Source organism: Tubulanus polymorphus, chromosome 6, assembly GCF_964204645.1.
Source record: "Tubulanus polymorphus chromosome 6, tnTubPoly1.2, whole genome shotgun sequence".
Lineage (NCBI taxonomy): Eukaryota > Metazoa > Nemertea > Palaeonemertea > Tubulaniformes > Tubulanidae > Tubulanus > Tubulanus polymorphus.
Genome location: NC_134030.1, coordinates 21,325,593 through 21,350,739, shown reverse-complemented (window position 1 = coordinate 21,350,739; position 25,147 = coordinate 21,325,593). Strand labels below are relative to the sequence as shown.

At 38.0% G+C, this 25,147-nt stretch overlaps 1 protein-coding gene across 1 annotated transcript; it reads right to left on the bottom strand.

Moving 5' to 3' along the window:
- Nucleotides 1-12,035: 12,035 nt before the first annotated feature.
- Nucleotides 12,036-19,243, bottom strand: LOC141907846 (carnosine synthase 1-like). Its single transcript, XM_074797589.1, has 5 exons — nucleotides 18,500-19,243; nucleotides 17,479-17,641; nucleotides 16,885-17,172; nucleotides 15,612-15,877; nucleotides 12,036-13,238 (listed from the first exon to the last, which is right to left on the bottom strand). Exons 1-5 carry the CDS (start codon nucleotides 19,241-19,243, stop codon nucleotides 12,036-12,038), a joined length of 2,664 nt encoding a protein of 887 aa, XP_074653690.1.
- Nucleotides 19,244-25,147: the final 5,904 nt, after the last annotated feature.

The window sequence follows — 25,147 nt, the reverse complement described above, 5'->3', positions numbered from 1 at the left end:
GCTTCATGTTTCGTCTGCAATTCACTGCAAATAGTAACGCAACTACGCACATTTCAGTGTTTTTGGCAGCTGTACACTCAATCGGCACCGTTCGTGACTAGCTTCACTGCGGAATTATCATTAATTAACATCGCCATATCACATCATCAACTTATATTGTGCCTTAAAACCCTAACAGCCGAAATAATTGAAATGCACACACGATTTCTATCATTGAAAATTGAGAGAGTGGCCATGTTTGTGTTTGCTGCATCGCGAAAATTCCGCGTGGTGGCGCAACCGCGCGGAGTGGGCCGATACGTCCATTTTATAATATGCAGATATGCAGATTGATATGCAGATTGCCATTTAACCAATCACCGACGAGTATACCTAATTATGCGTCCAATCATTGATAAAGATGATTTGGGAGTAAGACCCAGTGTTGATTGCTCCGACAAGTCATGAAATATACAATATTTATTCAGTATTTAGATAAAATCAATTGCCATAAGATATTTCAAGTCTCTGACAGATGTATGTCAGAAGTCTCAAACCGATTAGACTTCATGCGGTGGATAATGGATTAGTTTCAGTAGATACCCGCAGTTAACACAGCGAAAATGGATTACAACAGTTGAACACGTTAAAGTTTACTGACCCAAAAAGTTAGATATTGTGAAATTAATTTGACACATTGTTCGACCATGGCGTACGTGGCGTTGAACCATAGACCTCTTTTACAGCTTGTATATCAGCTCACGTAGAAGTGCTCGCACATATCTCCCGAAAAATCAGAAGAAAATGTCAACCCCTTGTGAATATGTGATAAGATTCAACTTACTTATCAAACTAATTTGATATTTTAAATTTGACTAGATAAAAGTAAGTTTGTTTAACTTTTTGCTAAATTTAAGAATAAATCAAAGATGTTAAATACGTATTTTCACAAATTACATTTTGGAATTTCCTGAATAGTTTTGGCACCATAACTATATGTAAATCTATCTGAATGCGGTGAAACCCTCCAATCCAATTGTTCCATAGATTTTGGAAGATGTCGACTCATTATTATCGTTATTATGATATTATGATCATTATCATTATATATATATATATATATATATATATATATATTTATATATATATATATATATATATATATATATATATATATATATATATATATATATATATATATATATATATATATATATATATATATATATATATATATATATATATATATATATATATATATATTTGCAGGTTTCGTGATGGGTCGATTTTGTATTTATTTTCTTTATGATATTTGTTTCCAATTGTTTGAATTTCTAAATTCTTTTCATTTCAGAAATTCAGGAATTCATTCGGATCGCGCTCAATCAATTCATGGGATTAAACCGTGCTAAAAAAATTAAGTGTTATCAAAAACACAAGGATTTAAATCGATTACAGCTGAATTTATGATTTATATGTCCATGTGAGAACAAGACACCCGAGTCACTGGCAATTGAACTTGAAATGATGATGACAGAGCGACCTTTGAAAAATTCTGGTTTGACCCCACTTCCATTGTCTAAATCCCTAGATAAGCCTCGATAGGTTCACTTACAATGGTAAGTGAATATTTTGTAAATTAGAATGTGATATCAGCTGTTAATATGATATTATAGGATATTTGACAGTTTCGGTAAGTGGGATTTTGATGAAGAGTTGAACAATTGAACTCATGAAAACCGCTGGGATTTGATTAGAAACTCTAGAAATCCGTGGATGATGCTGGTGAAAACAATTACCTCACCTGACTTGATCACCATTCACCATATCTGAGTGGTCAGCAGTCACAACACTTGACTGGTCAGCAACTTACAATCTGAGTCAATCGCTCAGTGCTAAAACAACATGGCTCGCCTGGTCTAGTGTTAAGCATAGAAAAAGCATACATGGCTCGCCCGCTGCAGGTGTGGCGCTTGAGATCTGCTACAGACAATGTTAAGGATCTTCTTACTCAAAATCGTATTAACTGCCATTGGCATCTTTATCGTTTGTGAGATCATAATATTCTATGATCTAATAAATAATGATAGGACGGTAATATTTTCCAAGTCTTGTTTCATTGATAAGATATTCTTGTGACGTAATGTATCCTACCGATTTAAGCGCAAAACATAAACTAAATCGCGCGCGATAAACTGAAAGAAAACGACACCGTGAATGATACAACAATTTACAATCGATTAAAATGAATAAGATTTATCAAGGAATTATCAATAAGGTTAAGGTTCATCACAGTTTAAAAAAATGAGTCAGTGTGATACAATATCAGCATTTGGAAATAGCAGTAGGCTCACAAGAAACAACTTTCTTAGTAACGTGATGAAACTACGCGATATGTCGCGAGAGACGTATGAAATATAAGTCCCACAATCACAAGTTCGAAAGAGATTTAAAACATCAAAAATATACAAATTTATTAAAAATCTCAAATTTTCGGTTTTATGCTAAAAACCGTTTTCAAGAGTTCTCTTTCGAACCTGTAATCGTGGGACTTATACTTCAAACAACTTTCCTGTATCGTGTACGACCTGCTCGGATCCGCTTGCAGGCGTATACTCATGCTTTATCATATATCGGACATTTTCATACATATGTTCAAACAAATGAGTTTTAATGATTCAACATACTTTGATAAGCGACATTACTTAATTGAATTCAATGTACAATTAATCAGCAGTACTCACTGAGCAGCGGCAGCAGTACTGCTGAGTACTTACATCGCGATAATCAGTGTACAACATATTCAAATTTATTCATTTATTTATTCATTTATTTTATTCATTTATTTCAAATTTGCTTTATTTGTGTTAACGTCATTGATTTGAAGTGATGTGTTTATCATTGAAAACATCAAGCCACCACCAGTGCGTGCTCGTGCCAAGGTGTTTGCTACAAATATTCATCTGATAGGTTTTCCACATTCCGATAAGTGTTTGAAAGTCATAACGACTATCAGATGTTTCAGCGAGTTCTCCAAACCCGTTTATTTCTAGCCCGAATTGATTTAACATCAATAGTGAGGATAGTGTAAAGAAGTGGATTCAGTGACGAGTTGATCGGCAGGAAAAGTACCGCCAACCAAGCCGCCACTTGGTTCGGTATTTCTACTCGGAATACAGCGCAAAACTGAACGATAATTATCGGTAACCAGCAAAATAGATTACACAGATTTATCACTAAACTCCTACGCGCCAGAACCAATTCGGTAGGATCAGCTCTACCCGAGCCGGACCTGCTTCCAGATACGAGTCTATACATCTGTGCATACGTCATCATTATTGTAGCAAGTACGACCGAGTTAAACACGGCAAAAATAGCGAATGAATATTGCCAGGCGTGGACATTGATGGTTAGTAAGTTCATAGGTAAACAAACACCGGTTGTGCCGTAAAAGTTATTTCCAAAGAAAGAAGATGACGACAGCGGTAGCATTGAAATGTTACCCAAAATGATCCAGGATATACAGCAAATACCGGACACATATGTCGATGATATAATTGGACTTCCGGAAAATGGATCGACGATATTCGAGTATCGTTGACGCGTTAGAATGAGGAGAAAAGTCAAAGATCCCTCGCACGAAAGCGTCACTATAATCCCTGCGAATCGACACAAAGAACTACCTGTCCAACTTTCAGAATTAAGAAAATAAACTCCTTTATAGACGTAATCGGCTCCGGCGATCAGAAACAGATAAATCGACATCAGAAAATCGCAGGTGGCAATATTAATGATGAGGATATCAGAAGATGTATTACGTGATTCAGAGGTTGAAATTCGAAACGCTTGAATGCGAAGTAAAAGGACAATTATGTTCGCGACAAAGCTGAATGAAGCGATCACCCAAATGATTGCTCTAAGAACAGTGTTACCCATCAGGTCGGAACAAGATGAAAATTGGTCGGCTTCCGGGAGACACTGGTCAACACTCGGAACCATGCAACAAAATTTGTACGCATCAGAAGCCAAAGAACTCAATAATCTAAGACTGTCAAAAACGTTTCTTTCTACGGATATTACTTCAGAATTTTTGGTTAGATCCAGATTTCTAAGTTTTATTAATCCGGAAAATGCGTTTGGTGAAATATGACTGATTTTGTTATCGCTGATATTTAACGACTCTAAAGCGGATAAACCACTGAACACATTTCCACCGAGTATTGACAAGGAAAGTCCGTGGAGATCGAGATCGCTAATTGATTTTAAACCTTGAAAACTGCTTTCTTCTAAATTTCTCAAAGGATTTCCAAGAATCAAGAGAATTTTCAACCTATACAAACCGGCGAATGTATTCGAGGACAATGACATTAAGCGATTATATGAAAGATCTAATGTATGTAGATTATGTAGGTTTAAGAACGAGTTTGGAACAATATAAGACACATTGTTACGTGAAATATTGAGGAGATGTAGATAGAGGTAAGAAGAAAACGTGGACTCATTGAATACAACTCGGTTTTCTGGTAAAATCAGAACTCGAGTTGATGCCGAGAAAAGATCAGTTATTTCTACTAAACCAGCATCATCGCAATCAATTAGATGACCTTGACATTTACAATACTCAGGACACGTGACGTCGCAGTAAGACTCGTCATCAGTGGTATGTTTACAATTTACAACACCATCACAAACTTCAGATTGAGGTATACATCGGCTTTCCTGGCCACATTTGAACATGCCGGGACATGACAAAGTCTCGCAGTTTCGCTCGTCTTCTGAATTAGGACAATCGGATCGACCATCGCACACCTGTCCCATTGGTATACAGTAAGATGCTGGACATTTTACAGTACCAGCTGGACATATGAAATCAGTACAACCTTGTATATGTTCGAGCCTTCTACATACCGGGTAACCAATCGGCATCCTTTCTAAAATACATCTATGACGCCTAGAATAACAATGAGGAGAATCGAAAGAACATCTTTGTTCATCAGATTTCTTACAAAAGTTTGTGAAATTAGTCGTACAGTAGTTATCATCAATACAGTGAACTGTAGGATTCACTGTAACATTCGATGTCAAGAGTTCATCTTCTTCGAGGCTTCCGCTACAATCTACAACACCATCCCGATACAATAGAGAACTGATACATATACCATTATTACACAGAAACCCGTTGCAAAGTTGCGGACTGCACTCCTTCTCGTCGGAGCCGTCCTTACAGTTAAAAATTCCATTACATCGGTACGATCTATCCACACATTGACCACTAGTACAGCGGAATTGTTGGGACAGACACGGGTGATGAAAACACGAGTTCTCATCAGAACCATCGACACAATCCTTTATGAAATCACACAAACCACTCACTGATACAACCCGTCCATCTGAACAGTGGAACTGACTTTGTAAGTTTGAACCCGAACAATCAAGTTCATCTTCACCGTGTTGACAGTCGTTTCTGGTATCACATACGCGATGGTCGCTGATACATCTTTGGTCGTTACATTTAAACTGCCACGATTTACAACCACTTATAGAAGCCAACTCTTCACCAGTTTCATTATAGGAACATAGCACGGAATGAACGTTGTTTGTCTGATTATTCCACGGTTTTATCGACCATTTCAACGACTCGATAAAAGTGATTTCATCCCTTTTCAAAACTGGTTCGATCACTTGAAACATTTTCCCAACATCGATAGCCAGTATTGCGCCATATTGATGTTTAAAACTGAACGCGCCAATTAATGTTTTTATTTCATTTTCCACTTGATTAGCTACAATGCCTATTTCAGCATGAAGGTCACGACACAATTTCGTAGCACTTTGAATATCCAAACCTCGATTGTTGTTCCAATCTGTGAGCATTTGACAACATTTGCCGTCCACATTTTGCCAGCCTTTTTTACAGGTCGAGTTGTTGGTTGTATTGGAATTTAGAACACCTTTATTTCCAATTAGAAATACGATATCGTTATGAGTATCGGTTATTTCTATGATGCTCGTTGTATTTGTCGAATTATCCGCGCGTTCTGAATCGATAACAATCCTATCCGATTCACAAATAAAAGTTGTTCGAGTCTCCTCGATTTGACACGGGAATCGAACCCAGTTCGCTGATCCTCGTGGATTATTCAGTATCATCGCCGTACACGGCATATTGACGTCATTTATCGGTTGTTTTCGTAGAGGAGATATCAATCCTTGAATAACTTCTGGTATCGTTTCGTTTATCATAGCAGGTTTAAACCACTCTGTGTAGCTCAATGGTTTACCATCAGTCCACGTGTAATAACCATCATTCTGTTTTAAAAATAAAATTCAGTTTCTGTTAAATTAAGTTCGACTGCAAAAATGGTTATAGCATTTTTACTTAAACTACGATCAGCTCTAAGACATTTAACATTTGCGTCTGAACTCAGTTAATGAAAACTTGATTATTTTACAGAGCATTACTCATGATTATCTTTTTCAATATTTTGATTTTAATTTTTTTTCTCATTTTGTCGATTTGAGGTTACCTTGAATTCAAGCCCGATCATCATTATAAGCGCCTCCTGGGCATATCCCATTGTAAGCAGTTTCGTCGCAAATAATCTTTTGACAGAAATCATTTCATCTTGTGAGTTGATACTGAGAAGATGTCCTCCGTATTTCTGTTGACAGTACATTTCAGCGTTCTGCCAATTCAGACGTTCATCTCTGATGTATTTGACGCAGGAAATTCCCGAATCTAAGAATCCTGATTTACAGTGGATTTTAACAAACTGTTTTATTGGTATGGACTTTTGTAAATTGTATTGTATTTGAAACGTGGGAACGTGATTTTTTGTCTCAAAATAAAGGATATTGTCCATTAAACTATGAAATATACTTCCACGTTTAGCGTTAGCTGCGCATAATACAGTTCGCTTAAGAGTTGTTTTGAATGACATACCTAATCCATTATCGTAAAGGTCATGTATCTGTTGCTTGAAAAGAATTGGTTCTTTGTCTAATCTAGATACTCTGCTGCATGGTAAATCATTCTCAATAAATTTGATTATAAATCTGTAATATTGATTTCGATTTTTTTCTATCGGATTTTGAAAGTTATAATAAAAATATTTCGATGTAAATTCCACCGATCCCGGATAGTTCGGTGATTGTACCATTCCACATTCATCCCTATCCGGGAAAGGTGAAACTCCAAGTGGATATGTTGAAGGTTTTTTCACTCTTAGACATTTACGACGTAGTTTCACTATTAACCCATAATTCCAGAATTGATATTTGTTGAACAATTTCACAGAGTTTAATACGAAACTGTTATTGAGAAACTGATTTGATAAACTCATTTGCCTATCGCATGTTCTGCTGAAGTATTGCACAGGAAAACATGCGTCAATTCGATATTCATATTCTGATAATATATAAATATTTTCTAAAGGAAGGCGTCGGTTTTCAGGTGTAATCACGAGACAGTCTGACGTCATATTGATCTGATTTTCTCCTTCCCGTAGAACATACCCGTAACAATCAGTAGGATTGAATATGAGAGCAGCAGGAGGCGCTGATAAGCTGTTATAAGCGTATCCTACTACAGTAACCGGTCCTCCTGATGTAATCAGACTGACGACGTTACGACCGTACCACTGACCACCAGGACAATACGGACCATAGCGTCTAGCTGTAAAATTACCACCATCATATATATAAAATCCAGCTCTCTCGCACGTCTCTGATAAAACTGTTAGTTTTAATCTATTCTCATAGATATCAACTTTCCGTTTAAATTCGTATGTATTTATACGATACATTAATGTTGTCATCTTTGACGTCTTGTGACCGGCGCTGGAGCCAGATATCTACAAAATATGAACAGATCATTAAAATCTCCATAAATCGTTCCTAATCTATTTAAAGGTGATGTTGAAAGCAATATTATTTCTTCCAATGAATAATTCATCATTTGATTTAATCTGAACATTCGAATGCTTAATGATTTCAACGGGAGCAATAATTTCTATTATTGGGTTTTTTCCGTATGGGAAATTAGAAGTAAATTTGTGCAACGTTTTTGAAATAATTCTACAGATTCAATTAAATCATTATTAGTTTGCTTTTATTCTATGTTTGATTACAAGGCACATTCTAATTAAAAGAATTCTTTTCAATCTAAAAAACACAAAAGAATTGAATTTAATTAATCCATATTCAAAACTGTAATTAGTGCAATATGAACTCTTTTTCTAAATCACATTTCATCAATCATTAATCATTAATATATCTTATTTAATTTAATTTTCTGTGGTTTAGATGTGTTACACTTAATCTAGATGAAGCTGAGTAGTTAATCACACTCAATTCATCCTGGGTTACATTTAATTGAGCAAATCATTTTTACTCACCCTGCGTTTGCGGAGTTGTACATCTCCTATAGAAATAGACTTCACTTCAAATTCAATTTTTGCATTCGATTGTAAAACACCTGGTCTTATTAAAACGCACAGTATGACGAGAAAGCCGTCAGATTTAACACTCAGTGATTCCAGGTAGTTGTAACCGAGTAAAATATCAGTTCCTACAACGCGTAACCCTTCTAGTTTATATACACCGATGACGTCACCGGATGTGCTGAGATCACGTGTCCAGTTGAAGACGACGTACTGTAACACCTGCACTGTGATAGACCAGCAGTGTAAGTGTTTTGATCGAGTTATTACGTGTAAACTGTTGTCATCAGGAATGAGCACTCCAGACTCGTTATTAGAGATTTGAATTAACGGATTAGAGACGTTCCAATCAGATATTCTATACACCTGAACTGATAGTTGTGATTTAAAGGATGATGGATGTGTATCATCAATAATGGCTTTGTCAGTTTTAGTATAGAATGATGATGGTGGATGTCCGGTTTGTTCTGGTATAACAGCTATAGGTTCACTGGTGTTCCATCCGTCGTAAATTTGAACAGTTGTCAATGAATGAGCGCCAGGAAATAATCTGAAATCGATCTGTATGAACGTCAAATTCATTGCAAAACCATCCGGGATCTCGATCCATTCCAAATACAATTTACATCGATATAAAAACATTTTAAATCTGTATCCTGTCGATGTTTGTAATCTGTTCATTGGGAATCTGCAGTTGTGAATTAATTTCAAATGGTTTCGTTCAAAACGATATATGACATAAACCCGACTACCCCGCGCACCATCGACGTTACTTCTAAACATCAACGAGATCGAATCGTTACGGCGGATTTCATGTTTTCCTTCTCCGCAGAATCTGTTATCGGACTCACTGACGAGAAGGTAGTTATCACTACAGAATATTGACGGCTCGATGTCGTAGAATAGTTTGATGTTGAAAGTTCCCGGTAAAGAGCTGTTGACGAACCAACGACATTCAACACCGCGCGTTAATGACGGGTAACTCGGTGAAACGATGTAACCGGACGTAGAATCGACTGGGTACCAAGTGTTGTTACAAGACGAACTGACCGTCACAGTGTCAGACAGATCAGCGTGTGCGATGTTAACTCGCCAGACGATCAGCAACGCTATAAACAGCGCTCTCAGTCGATCCATTGCTCGGTTGTCCATAGAGCTTCAAGTTCCATTCATAAATGATGTAGAATTTTACATATCTCACTCGTGAAATTCAGTTTTTGCTTCACTCAGCAATTTTAAAATCCAGCAATTATTTTCAACCGCTCATATTTTGTCGAAATTGCATATGATATTTTTACTCGTTCTGTCATTAGTGTTGGCTCTGACTCAAACGATCAACATCCCAGTAATAACCATCGATCTGTGCAGCAATTCTCAGTTTCATAACGCGTGGTTATTTCTGTGTCCAATCATATTTATAAATACCCGGAATAGTTTCTCATCGTTCGGGCGGTTTCTGAATTATCGCAGATGCTCTACGCGTGTAAATAAGGTGCTTCAAAACAGTGAGGTTAATCTACTTTCGTTTGACATTTCTAGATAACTAAGAGGATGTCATTTATGCTTTGCTAAGTTTATAGGTTTAATACTCAATTCTTTGTGGATACTTGTGTTATCTTGCTTTTCGTTGCAACAAATTCAATGTTTCTAAATTAGTGGATGCCATCTTTTATTTTAGGGCATACTAAGGGTTACAACGTAGGCTATGTAATCTGTGATACCGACACATCAGCTACTGGTTGAGTATATGCCGTATCCTTGGTTACAGGGAGTTTTATCCCGAGTGTTCATATTGAACGGCGCAAAATATTTTTCAAAATTTCATTCCGAGATTTTCCGTTTTTCCGTCGATTTCGTTATCGAAAACCCGAAATGTAAAATCGTAATCGTTCTTAAATTATTTCGGCTAGCAGAAAATAAGGTCATAACATCTGACTAGAACTCATAATAGAAACCACTAGCAGCGTCATATTGTTTTGCAGTAATATTGATAGAATCACACGAATTTATTTGAGAGCTGAGTGGAACCATCCCTTCAGATAATCAATACTCAATTTCCTAGAGTCAGGAACTTCACCTGAGACATTCTTTATTGAAAAAAAACTACCAGACAATCATTTAGACATTTTATCAGCACACTTTCAAAAGTGATCATCCACACTTCACATGTGTTCAGTGCTTCATCTGAGACATTTCTAATAGAAAATGAGCTACAAACACCAGATATTAGACATTTTATCAGCGCACTTTCAAAAGTGATCATCCACACTTCACATGTGTTCAGTGCTTCACCTGAGACATTTCTAATAGAAAATGAACTACAAACACCAGACATTAGACATTTTATCAGCGCACTTTTAAAAACTGATCGTCCACACTTCACATGTGTCCAATGCTTCACCTAAGACATTTCTAATTGAAAATGAACTACAAACACCAGACATTAGACATTTTATCAGCACACTTTTAAAAACTGATCGTCCACACTTCACATGTGTTCAGTGCTTCACCTGAGACATTTTCAATTGAAAATGAACTACAAACACCAGATATTAGACATTTTATCAGCGCACTTTTAAAAACTGATCGTCCACACTTCACATGTGTTCAGTGCTTCACCTGAGACATTTTTAATTGAAAATGAACTACAAACATCAGACATTAGACATTTTATCAGCGCACTTTTAAAAACTGATCGTCCTCACTTCACATGTGTTCAGTGCTTCACCTCAGACATTTCTAATTGAAAATGAACTACAAACACCAGACATTAGACATTTTATCAGCACACTTTCAAAAACTGATCGTCCACACTTCACATGTGTTCAGTGCTTCACCTGAGACATTTTTAATTGAAAATGAACTACAAACACCAGATATTAGACATTTTATCAGCACACTTTCAAAAACTGATCGTCCACACTTCACATGTGTTCAGTACTTTACCTAGGACATTTTAATTGAATATTAACAAACACCAGATGCATGCTAAAGCGCTAAGATTCAACTGTTGAAAGGAAGTTGAATTTAGGAACAAGTTGAATTTAGGAATCAATACCCACATAAATCATCATTCTTTTTTTAAAATTTTATAGTAGTTCAGAAGAAAAAAAGGTAGTTGCCCTGCCATTGACACAATGAGCAAACACGCCGACATCCTTGCTATAAGATAACCTAATAGTGTGTTGAGGTGACCCTTTTTACAAGCATTTCGCTTCTCGCTTCATCGATATTATAACATATTTATATATCTATCTAATTGTGTATAAAACTGAATGTTATATTATGAGGTGATTCAAGTTATCTTGTGTATCAGTAAGTGTTTTTTTCTTTTATCACCTTACAGTGGCAATGTTGTATATATAAATAGACGCCTAATAGAAGCACGTGGCTGCAGGAAAAACTGTCCCTAAGGTAGCAAAAAATGTCCCAGTCTATCATTACTAACAAACGAAAATAGAAACAACAGTGGTTTTATAAGGGTTCCGTGTGAGTCGATGTGCACTATACGTCATCAAAATTGAGCTTTCAAAATAACAAATACGATTTTGAATTTTGGTGTTTGATTTTCTAATAATAGATTTTTTCTTATATAAAGTTTGATAATTTTCTGATTCATTCGGTATCTTGTCGAAAATCGATGAATTTTTCAACGTCGTAATCCGTCGATGAGATGTGAAACCTTTCGCAAACTTCGAGCAGTTTCTGTTTGGCTTCGTCTAAGCCGTCAGCTTTGACCCCTAAATAGCCGATATGGAAATCAGCAGCATCCGCAGCGACGACCTCTCCGGGAGCGTAATAGATCGGATAGAATAGGACTTCTCCGGAATTCCGCAAATCGTCGATTTCATCCATTCGCGTCAACAGATGAGCGTGTAGTGACCACAAACACGTGACGCCCAGTATTTGACCACGTGGTCTACATTTGTAGACGTGCGGTCTCACTCCACAGGCGCACATGTAGACGCATCTTACGAAGTCGACTCCGTAACATTCTCTGATCCAGTTACCGACGTAAAAGCCTCCCATACGAGCGTTGATTTCGATGAGTTTCGGCCCGTCTGACGTCATCATCATTTCCACGTTGTACACGCCGGTGACCAGACCTATCGCGCTACCGCACCGATAGGCGGCGCTGATCAGCTGTTCGGCTCGTTCCGCGGATAAGCGCGACGGCATACAAAGCGAGGTTTCGTAAAAAGACGGTTTCCTAGTCGGGCCGTTGTCGCAGACGAACGCCGCGATCAGCTGACCGTCGAACACGACAACCTGTACGTCGTGTTCGGTTCCTTCGAGATATCTCGTCATCATCATACTAGTTCCGAAACTTTTACCGGATATCAGCGATACTTCATCCGATTCGACCACGCGTTTGACGAGGTTAAAATACGCCTTCGCGTCGTCGATGTTTTCCACAAGTTTGACGCCGACCGCCCCGCCCCCGAATTCACGTTTCATGACACACGGATATCGTACGGACGACTCGTCTATATCTCGTTCGGTTTCGACGTGGAAACACTTTTCGGCGTACTTTCCGCATATTTCGCGCACGGTTTTCAGGCACGATGATTTCTTTTTGGCGATTTTAGCGCCGCTCACACCGATTCCCTTCAACGACAGTAACTCGCATATCTGAGCGCACAGAACGACGCTATCTTCCGTTATCGTGCAGCAACCGTCGATTTTTAGACCGTTGCGGTTTAAAAGTTCGACAATATTCGTCGCGTGCTGGTCGTCTCGGGTGTGATCGGATGGGTCGTAGTCGATGAAACCGGCTACATCCGGAATGTTTCCAGTTTTGCGGTCTACTATTATAATCTAAAATCATACAGAAAAAGAAATTATTATTATTAAATTATTATTATTATTATTATTATTATTATTATTATTATTATTATTATTATTATTATTATTATAATTATTATTATTATTATTATTATTATTATTATTATATAGAAAAAGAAAAACAATGGCAAATAGAATACGAAAGACCGATTTTCAACTAGCCTTTTAGAGGACGCTGGGTGGTCCATCCTACCTCGGCAGGGATTCGAACCTGATGGCATCGTTATCTGCGCACCCGGTCTAGTGTGGCAGGGTTTCGTACCGTGGCAATCTCGATGCCATCAGGTTCGAATCCCTGCCGGGGGAGGATGTGGATGGCCTAGCTCGGCCTGTTTTGTTACGTACATACCTGATATTATTTATCTATTTTTATTTATTATAGTGACCTTTGCTACTGATGAAATGGTCAAATGCCTCAGCCTGCATTCAGCCCAATGGCTTACAAGTCACTTGACACCATTGTCAAGAAAACTTGCAGAAATAAAAAAAAACAGAATTTACAGAAGTTTATGTAAGTAAAAGTGATTTTTCCCTTCTCTAAGCTTCCATGAGGAAATTAGCAAAATGTAATTGAAAATACGACATTATGATGACGAATAGTTGATCTAATGAGAGGCGGTCAAAATTATCTAATTCTCGTATTTTATCACTAAAGGTTTGAATTCATTCCCCCGGTCCACCAGCACTAATGGCAAGCTGGAAACACCGATTTTAAATCCATTTTTAACACTGTATTGAAGGATTGCCGAAAAATCTGAGCTCGGCCGCGCAATGTCCTCTCGAGCCAAGTTGAAATAGATCAGATATTAGGTCCAACACCGTGCCTAGTCCTAATACAGCCTTTTACATTTTATAACCTAGTACTCCGAAATAATTTACCTAGTTTAATCGACCATAGGCCGTCATTCGATGTTTAGTGAATCGGGTCCAGTTCCACAGTTCGGAGTTAAAATTTGACCCCGAGTTAACTCATTGAAAATGAACTAATTTTAACTCAGAGTTAACTCTAACTCACAACTGTGGAACTGATGGGTCCTGTTGTTCATGGTTTAGTTTTATCAATTTATTTTCAAAGTCCCAATGTAAAACCATAATGGGCATATATCATATGGAGTTTAGGCTGGATAGATTATCATCACTATTCATGATTATCATATTTTTTATCATTGTTAAGTCCATTATCAATACTGCGATTAAGATGCGGGCCGCAGGAGGCGTCGGTATCTGATCAAATCTCTACCGAATTGCATGAATTAACTTAGAATAGAAGCGTAGAATTAATTCGTAATAGTCAAGTGATTAATGATTCAAATCTCTGCCATTTCACACAGCGCACGTTTATTTCAATTCTGAACAGACGTCGCCAACTTCATATCACCTTTTCGGCAATATTACATAAGTTTTTTGTTTTGTTTCACGACTACGTGAAACTAAATCGATCAAAGATCGCAATCTCTAGAATTCTAGAGTAATTATAGTTGTCGTATGAGTTTGTGAAAATGTTTTCACAAAATCAATGAACGAATCTTATTTTCATCGTATCAATTATGATATAGATTATAAGCGATATATGATATTCTATGAATGTTGGCGCAATGGCTGTACACTTTGTGGCCGGGAACCCTTATAGATAAAGATTTGATTTGAACACTTTATTTTTCAAATATAATTTACAGCATAGTGATACAAAGCATAATACAAAATACAGTAAATTAGACCTGGAGGGGCCTGTAGAAACTAAGGAATAGTTTGTATAAAACAAAAGAGAAAAGAAAAAAAGAGAAATGCAATAAAGAAAATAGTATGCTCACAGTCAACCCTTAACACACAAAATGCAATCAAAGTAAACTATGATAACAGCTTGATTAAGATATAATCATTTAATAAGCCAGTTGTTTTCTGAAATATTCCAAAAACAATAATTTTAGTTCGAATAACTGTATGATGAAAAAAAGAAAAAGAAAATAGACACGAGAAACATCAGTAAGACGTAGTCCATATACCTTTACACTGACGAGAGAAATCCCACAATGACGAAGCCAAGATTGAAAAATTCTATATCAGAATGATTAAATTTGAGATGCGACGGTTCGGCTAACAACTGTTAGCCATCATCAGAATACAATATCCGTGTATGATGATCCCACAATAACGAAGCCAAGATTGAAAAATTCTATATCAGAATGATTAGCACGCCTGATGATGGCTAACAGTATTAGCCGAAACGTCGCATCTCAAATTTAATCATTCTGATATCGAATTTTTCAATCTTGGCTTCGTTACTGTGGGATTTCTCTCGTCATCATCATACACGGATATTGTGTATGATCTCGTCTGATCATATACCTTTATATTATCCTCTTTGGCGATGCTCCACATGTACTGTTTACTGGCGCGTCCTTTACCTAACACTACTAGAGTTTTACCCCACATCGCAAACTTCTGAGATTTTTCACACATCATTTCGATTAACGGTGTCATCGGTGCTCCTGCGTCTAGGTCCGCATCGAGGAACTCAATTGCGCGATAGCTCTTCAGGCTTCGACGACCTTTGACTTCGATACAAATCGGAGCGTGCAGGCCTTCCCGATTCGTCAAAATGTAATCCACGACTAAAAATGTTTTAAGAAGGAGATTTTCGTATTCATTTTTGTAAAAATCTTACTTGAAAATAAATCATATCAAATTATATGCAAAACAATATCAACATTGAGTGTGGTTATTCAACAACTCTTTCCATGTCGCAGGCGTAGATTTTACGCCATAAAACGTCACTTTCATCATACGTAGCATAGTGACAATGAAATATATGTGGAGATTCGTAGAGTAGGCTGGTGTTAACCGGGTTAAGAATAATGAGGGGTGTTAGGTAGTCATGCAATTCAAGTCATCATTTATTACACGTTACTTCCGTGTTGTTGAAAATCTCGCGAGTCCTGGACTAAACCCCAATGAACAATGTGATCTGTGTGCTGGCCACAAATGCACACAGATCACACTACACTACCCATGACACACTCCAGTACCCACAGCTTTCATATTTCCATCCAAATATTTAGTGGCTTTCTTCCTGGATGAGTAGTACTATATAGGTTATGGCTATTTATTTGACGCACGAGCTTTCGTTACTAATGAATAGAAGCTTCATCAGGTGAATAGAGATGACTCATTCTTCTGTTCATTAACAGCGAAAGCTCGTGTTTCGAATAAATAGATAACCTATATAGTTAACTACTTGTCTCGTTATTGAACGAAACAAATGACATAACAAAACTCGAATTTCTTACTTATTCCGTTACTTTGTATATAGAATGTCATCGATTCGTCAACTTATTTCCTCCCATTATCCTATTATATGACGCTGCTTTCTCAAATGATATAATCTTGTGTAAATGCTCGTCCGAAAAATCAATGATATCCGAAAAGATACATTTTAATGATTTTTTTTTTTGGGTGAAATCACCATTTGGCAGTATTTGAGGTGTTGAGAATGTTTTTTTTTTATTTTCTAAAACATACGCAGTTTATCAAATAAACAGCATTATATATCGCTACGAAAAGGGTCAGTGAAATTAAAAAGCACGCGCGGCCATTTCTATCAAATGGAAAAATTACTTACTTATCATATCTGTGAGTCCAGCGGCGTTATTTTCGTGACGCATTATCTTTCTTAGCAAGTTTTGGGAATCATTCATAACTCGTTTTCTGACACGGTCAATTTCGGCCGATTCTAAACCCCACCGTCGTAGCGTCGTTTCTATCGATTGCGGTGTTGTTGTGTTCTCGCCGGTGATTGGCTCGTTTCTGCGGCCGACTCCGCACGTTACAGCGGTAGAGATTGGTTCGTCGCAGCGCCCTCTACACGTGATAACGCTAATACGAAAGGTGACGTCATTCTTCCCGGCAGCTGCGAAGTTAAATGATTTCAAATCATGAAAATTTCGTATGATATAATTGTAGCTTCTAACTCACAGCGCTATTCTCGAGCGGTTTCAGTAGCTCAGTGGGATAAGGCGTTACTCTTTTGCCTTCGCAATGAGCTCCGAATGATAAGCCGGTTCGAGTCCTGCAGACAACACTTCATAGGTCTTGGTCCCGCCATGAGGTTAAATGTACAATCCAACAGGGCTTTTCAGTATTTGAAACTTTCGACATAACAGTCGAAGATAATGTGCGGTCTATTAATCTGAAGATCACTTAAATCATAGCCTACCTGTTGGACCAGGATCGTAGAACTTTTCGATCAATACGCCATTCCCGGAGTCGACCTGTGATAGCAGAGCAACAGCCCGATTACAAATACCTTCGTAATCGGATTCATCATGGATGCTGACTGTTCGTTTGTCGTACGAGTTTCTGATTGGTTTCACGATGATCTGTATCAAAAAATAAATTGATCTTATTGGTATTTTCTAAATCTAAATGGACGTGGAAATTCATTTGATATCTTCTAAAACCATGGTCACACTCGCAAATAAGGTACCGGAGCCGTTACTGTTTTTAGCGATGATCCACCAGGGGTCGCTGGAGGTTATTCAGTTAGATTTCTTCTACATTTGAATTAAATTCGAATCATTTTTCAATAAAGTATCAGTGAAATCTATTAGCATAAAGTGAGAAAGTCGGTCTTATATCTACTCGATGACTTGTCCGATAGTATTTCGATTTGCAAGCCAAAATCCGGTTCAAATTAATTTATTGGCCCTCCCCATAGAAAATCTGAAAATATGGATAGATCATTTCAGCAGTTTCTAGAGTGTTAAGATGGCCAGCAATTTTTTTTTTGAAGATCTTATATCTTATAGGCACCCGTGAAAATCGATGGACATCGTCCACGATACGGCTAAACAAAGATAACACCTTGTTTCTGCTAATCGGGCGGGTCACTTTTGCAAACCGCAATGAAATATGTAATCAGTTCATTTCTATAACTGCCGGGTCAGTTATTGTTAACTTGACCATTATTTTGTTGAAAAAAGGTAATGTACAGGGTAGGTGATTGGCCGGGTCAACGTTTAAGCTCAAGCAGAAATGAGAAATAAGGTATCAATATTTCTAGCTTAATGTCCCACCAATTAAATTTTGATTATTATTATTTTATTAACTAATTTCAAATTCATTTAATTTCACGATAACCAACTCAAATTTGATCCTTTAGCAAATTGAGGCGATTCGTCAATTCAACTTTATTGTTCAACGAATTGGTCTCATTCAGGGACTACAAAGTTACGTACCTTACGGCAATTTGGAGAGTCGATTCTCTCAAGGAATTTTGTTATTCCCTTACCAACTAGAACCTCAACGTCGGTTTGTCCATCGACCTTTTGTAAATCTATGTTCGCACCATCCGGCGGTAATTCGTATCCCGAAACATCGTAACAGAATGCTAAACACTCGGGGTAAAATAAACCGGTCCGAGACAAGAGAATTCGCGTCCAAATTCTGTCGTCTATTTTCTTATTATCGGATGATGTTGGGCAATCCAACCCGTTCTCATATTCAGCTACAGCTTGATCATCTGCGAGGTTATTCATCAGGTAACTCACCCGTCGCGGTGGATCGAACACGTTTAAGTAACTGCAACCTCCCTCGTACATAGAAATCGCTTTATGTAGATATACGGTCTTTAAGTCGGGATTTCGCTCGCTTTGTTTCGCGGACAGCCACGATGTCGACAGAACGAGGTGCACATTTCCCGGGCACGACCATCCGCCTTGAAGCAATATCGGCAAGCATTCTATAGGCGACGACAGTATGACGATAGTTATACCCGAATCTGGTAGTTTATTCCTAGTCGATTTAGTGCGATCTTCAGTTTCTGGGAAGTCGTTTTCGTAAAGCGCGCGTTGTAGACTATCGTAAAAACGAGTTTGTTCGTCGCGTTCTCTGGTACGGCGAGACTGACCGGGCCGAGATTCCAGACACGCGTCTCGGTTCCAGTCAGATAGTTCGGGGGTCGTATCAAGTTTCCCGTTCATAATCCGTCTATTATAAGAGCAGGGGTCAGTTGCTCAAAAGTTGGTTGAAGATAACCAGTGGATAGATACCATAGTAACAATGAACTTTTAATTGTCACTATGTAAACTATCCACTGGTTAACTCAAACCAACCTTTGAGCAACTGGCCACAGGATCCAGTTCCACAGTTGTAAGTTAAGATTTAGCTCTGAGTTAACTCATTGAAAATGAACTAATTTTAACTCAGAGTTAACTCTAACTCAGAACTGTGGAACTGGGTCCAGTTCTATAAGACTCACACTTACAATACACGGTAAGTTGTAACTATTCACAAATCAGTGTGAATATTTAAAACTTGCCACGTTTTATTGCCTCATAAAGCCTAACCCAAGTCGCACTTCTGCTACGCTCAGGTCGGAGCAGCGGCCTCAGTATTACGCGTGAGTGACAATCAGTGGTAGTGCGACAACGGTACCCTCGTACGTAACTGCTGTTGTATGAATGAAATTTAATATTTGCAAAATGAATAGTTACATTAACTACAAGATCACAGAATTAGATAATGATATGTACGTACACATGTAAACAGATTATGTATACATATCATAAATATAATAGGGGGCTCAAGAGAGAGGTGTGACTGTCATGTTTCCATTTATCAAAGATTACCAAGATAATGAAATGCACGTACAAGCATGTAAACATATAATGTATACATATCATAAATGAAATAGGGAGCTTAAGATCGAGGTGTCAGGTTTCCATTTATCAAAGATTACCGCTTGTAAGGTTAAATCCCTACATTTATCAATGATTATCTCATTTGTGAGATTTATTGCATTCAGTTTCATGTCGGATATGTTGAGGAGGGATTTTCACGGGCGATTCCGAACGCTTATAAAACGTGGGCTTGAGTTAAGTCATTTCATGGGTAACATATGTTATTACATATTCCGGATTCGAATTCGACACCAGATAAAGTATTGTATGCTATTGTAACACATAATGCAGGGGCGGGTCCAGCTTACCTTCCGGAAGGCAATATGAATTTCCAAAATTCCGTTTTGAAATCAAAGACGTAGATTTATTTTTTTGTGAAAAGAATCAATCTTTCTTTTGGCGAAGATTGGTGGAGGCAGATATTAAGGGGCATCATATCCAACCATATCGTCCACACTTCACATGTGTTCAGTGCTTCACCTGAGACATTATTAATTGAAAATGAACTACAAACACCAGATATTAGACATTTTATCAGCACACTTTCAAAAACTGATCGTCCACACTTCACATGTGTCCAGTGCTTCACCTGAGACATTTTTAATTGAAAATGAACTACAAACACCAGACATTAGACATTTTATCAGCACACTTTCAAAAACTGATCGTCCACACTTCACATGTGTCCAGTGCTTCACCTGAGACATTTTTAATTGAAAATGAACTACAAACACCAGACATTAGACATTTTATCAGCACACTTTCAAAAACTGATCGTCCACACTTCACATGTGTTCAGTGCTTCACCTGAGACATTATTTATTCCTTTCTTTCTATGAAGTTGATATGAAAATATATTCTTCCCTCTCTTCATCGTCAGCCTCTCTCAGGTAAAATGCCTTGGGGGAAATGTGCTTCTCGTTGCATAGATAGAACATCAGTAACCAACACAAGAATAAACTGACAGAATGTTAGAGATCAGAAAACTTTAACAATTTTATTTCTAAGATTTTTTTAAATATTTCTACGTTTAAGCTCATTCAAGGTTTATAGATTAATCCAACCATTAATTGTTAAAGATAATAGAATTTGTCGTTCTTATTAAGACATCGAGCATCTTTGCTGAAGTTGTTGAAAAATGTTAGGCTCACGTCGGAGGGTAAGGCTGCACTCTTTGAACGAAGGGTTCTTCAGGCGTTCTTCGAAGAACCCAGGGTTACGTGTCACTAATTAGCACCTCGGCCATATTTGCTGCAACGAAAATCAAGATTACCCAATTATCTACAAAGGAACTGCGTAACCTATAAACTTAGTAAATCATGAATGATATTTTGAGAAATCCTTTCAGTTATCTAGAATTGTCAAACGAAAGTAGATTTACATCACCGTTTTGAAACACCCTGTACACTTGCGTAGAGCATCTGCGATAATTCAGAAACCGCCCGAACGATGAGAAAATATTCCGGGTATTTTTGAAATATGATTGGACACAGAAATAACCACGCGTTATGAAACTGAGAATTGCTGCACAGATCGATGGTAATTACTGGGATGTTGATCGTTTGAGTCAGAGCCAACACTAATGACAGAACGAGTAAAAATATCATATGCGATTTCGACAAAATATCAGCGGTTGAAAATAATTGCTGGATTTTAAATTGCTGAGTGAAGCAAATACTGAATTTCACGAGTAAGAAATGTAAAATTCTACCTCATTTATGAATGGAACTTGAAGCTCTGTGGACAACCGATCAGAATTTGAATAGTGAAGGAATTTCATTCATGTACTGATGGATCGACTGAGAGCGCTGTTTATAGCGTCGCTGATCGTCTGGCGAGTTAACATCGCACACGCTGATCTGTCTGACTCTGTGACGGTCAGTTCGTCTTGTAACAACACTTGGTACCCAGTCGATATTATGTCTGGTTACATCGTTTCGCCGAATAACCCGTCGTTGACGCGCGGTGTTGAATGTCGTTGGATCGTCAACAGCTCTTTACCGGGAACTTTCAACATCAAACTATACTACGACATCGAGCCGTCGATATTCTGTAGTGATAACTACCTTCTCGTCGGTGAGTCCGATAACAGATTCTGCGGTGAAGGAAAACATGAAATCCGCCGTAACGATTCGATCTCGTTGATGTTTAGAAGTAACGTCGATGGTGCGCGGAGTAGTCGGGTTTATATCATATATCGTTTTGAACGAAGCCGATTTAGAATCAGTCACAACTGCTGGAGGTTCGGTTTTCGATTGAATGAAATGAAAACATCGACTGGATACAAATTCGCGATGTTACTACTTGCCAGATGTCAGATATTCCTAGAATGGGACGCCCTCTCGGATGGTTCAGCGATGAATTTGACGTTTTCAGATTTCGACCTAAAACTGAAGTATAGTTTTACTTATGTCGATTCAGTTTCGAGTTTTCGAATCTATGACGGTTGGAATACCAGCAGTGAACCGATAGCGATTATGGGTGAACAACGTGGACATCCACCTTCATCGTTTTATACTAAAACTAACAAAGCCATTTTCACTTCGCTACGAGGCCGACGCGTTAGCACACAACTATCAGTTCAGGTGTACAAAATATCAGATTGGAACGTCTCTAATCCGTTGATTCGAATCTCTAATAACGAGTCTGGAGTGCTCATTCCTGATGACAACAGTTTACACGTAATAACTCGATCAAAACACTTACACTGCTGGTCTATCACAGTGCAGGTGTTACAGTACGTCGTCTTCAACTGGACACGTGATCTCAGCGAATCCGTCGACGTCATTGGTGTATATAAACTAGAAGGGTTACGCGTTGTAGGAACTGATATTTCACTCGGTTACAACTACCTGGAATCGCTGAGTGTTAAATCTGACGGTTTTCTCGTCAAACTGTGCGTAATGATGAGACCGAACATCACAGAATCGAATGTACGAATCGAATTCAGAACGGAATCAATTTTGAAAAAGTTAAGCATCACTAAACGCGTGGTAAGTGCTGATATAGTATTCAAACTTGCAGATTTGCACTTGTTATCATCCAATAACCTACCCGATGCAAACCCCCTGTAATAATAGTAGAATGTTCATGATTAAAGCAAACATTACCATTTCACCAGTTCCCGGCGCAATACATGTTATAATCACATTCCAGCAAGTTAAAGATATTCACTAGAATAATGATGAAGCGATTTATAATGCATTGTACTTTCATGTATTTCAGATATTGCGCAAGCTGGATACGATTTCATTGTCACATGCGTCGCTTCTTGATAGTCTTCCACCAAAGACTTCGATCTATCGAATAAATGCGTATAGATTCAAATGGAAAGTTGAAATCTATGACATCGATCTGGAATTAGCGGTTCTGTCTGCGAATTGTGAAAATGCTGGATTTTATATATTTGATGGTGGTAATTTCACGGCTAGACGATACGGTCCGTATTGTCCCGGTTTATTGGGTTATCGACGAAGTGTCGTCAGTCTGATTACATCAGGCGGTCCGGTGATCATAGTAGGCTATTGCCTTGATAATGACAGCAACTTGAAGGGTAAGGGCAGTTTGATCTTACGTCCGTCTGACTGCGACGGCTACACTCTACGGGAAGGAGAACACCACGTTAGAGTGACGTCACGCTGTTTAAGCATTACGCCTGAAAATAGACATGTTCCATTGAATGTAATTTACATATTATCACGACACGAATATCATTTGAGCTCATGTAATCCTAGTTATACGATCCCCAACTCGTGGTGTAAATGGCACATGCCATTCAGTATTCAGCGCCTGAATAACAGTCTCATACTGCACACTGTGACGATGAAGGATTCGCGATTGTTTGTGATATACAATTACATCATTGAATTGAGACTTGTTTGTCAATCAGTGAAAAAACATAGCACACCAGCTGCCTGGGAAAACGAGTGTGGAATCATGCAGTCACCGAATTATCCAGGATCAGCGAAGAAATCTGATATCACTTTGAAATACCATCTCGGCACCCGACCAAACAGAACTCGAATTCAGTTTTACCGATTTATTGTAAAACACTTGGAAACGACGCCGTGCATTAAACAATTTTTAAATGATTTAGACTCCGTTTTATTCGCGGAGGAAGTAAAATATGTCGGAGACGCGGGGTCAACTAGGTATGAAATTAGATTATGTGATGCATTCACTGAACTAGGAGTTATATTTCACAGTCTAAAGGCTACATCAATCCAGTTTGAGGTGAAAAACAAAATACCAAAATTCCGCATACAATACATTTTACAGAAGCAGTTACGAACGAAAAGGCGCAATGATATGTGTAAATCAGGATTTCTAGATTCGGGAATTTCCTGCGTCAAATACATCAGAGATGAACGTCTGAATTGGGAGAACGCTGAAATGTACTGTCAACAGAAATACGGAGGACATCTTCTCAGTATCAACTCACAAGATGAAATGATTTCTGTTAAGTCATTATTTGCTACGGAACTTCTACGACAGGCATATTCACAGAAAGCGCTCATAATGATGATAGGATTGAAATTGCAGGTAATATCCAAACATATTTCCAACAAAGATTCCCTTGCCGAAAATCTGTCAATATTCCATCATAATTTTTTACCTAAATTTCAGCAAAATACTTATTATTACACGTGGACTGATGGCAAACCATTGAGCTACACAGAGTGGTATGGACCTACAAATAACGAAACGATACCAGAAGTTATTCAAGGATTGATATCTCCTCTACGTAAACAACCGATAAATGACGCCAATATGCCGTGTACGGCGATGATACTGAATAATCCACGAGGATCAGCGAACTGGGTTCGATTCCCTTGCGGAATTGAAGAGGTTCACACGAGTTTCATTTGCGAATCGGAAAAAATGAATATCGAAAATACAACGGTTTACAAATTCAATTCAACGAAAAACGACACAATTTCGATGCGAGAAAATATGATTTATGATGCAATTTACTTTAGCTGGAGCTGTACGGTTGGTTGGGTAAGCATAAATAAAAGGTGCTATCAAATACTGACGGACTGGAACAAACATCGAGGTTTAGATATGAAAACTGCGACAGAGATGTGTCATGGCATCGATGGTGAAATAGAAACTGTGATAAACGGTTACACAGAAATAGAAACTTTGAACCTAGTAAGAATATTTCAATATCGACATCAATATAGCTCGATACTGACAATGACT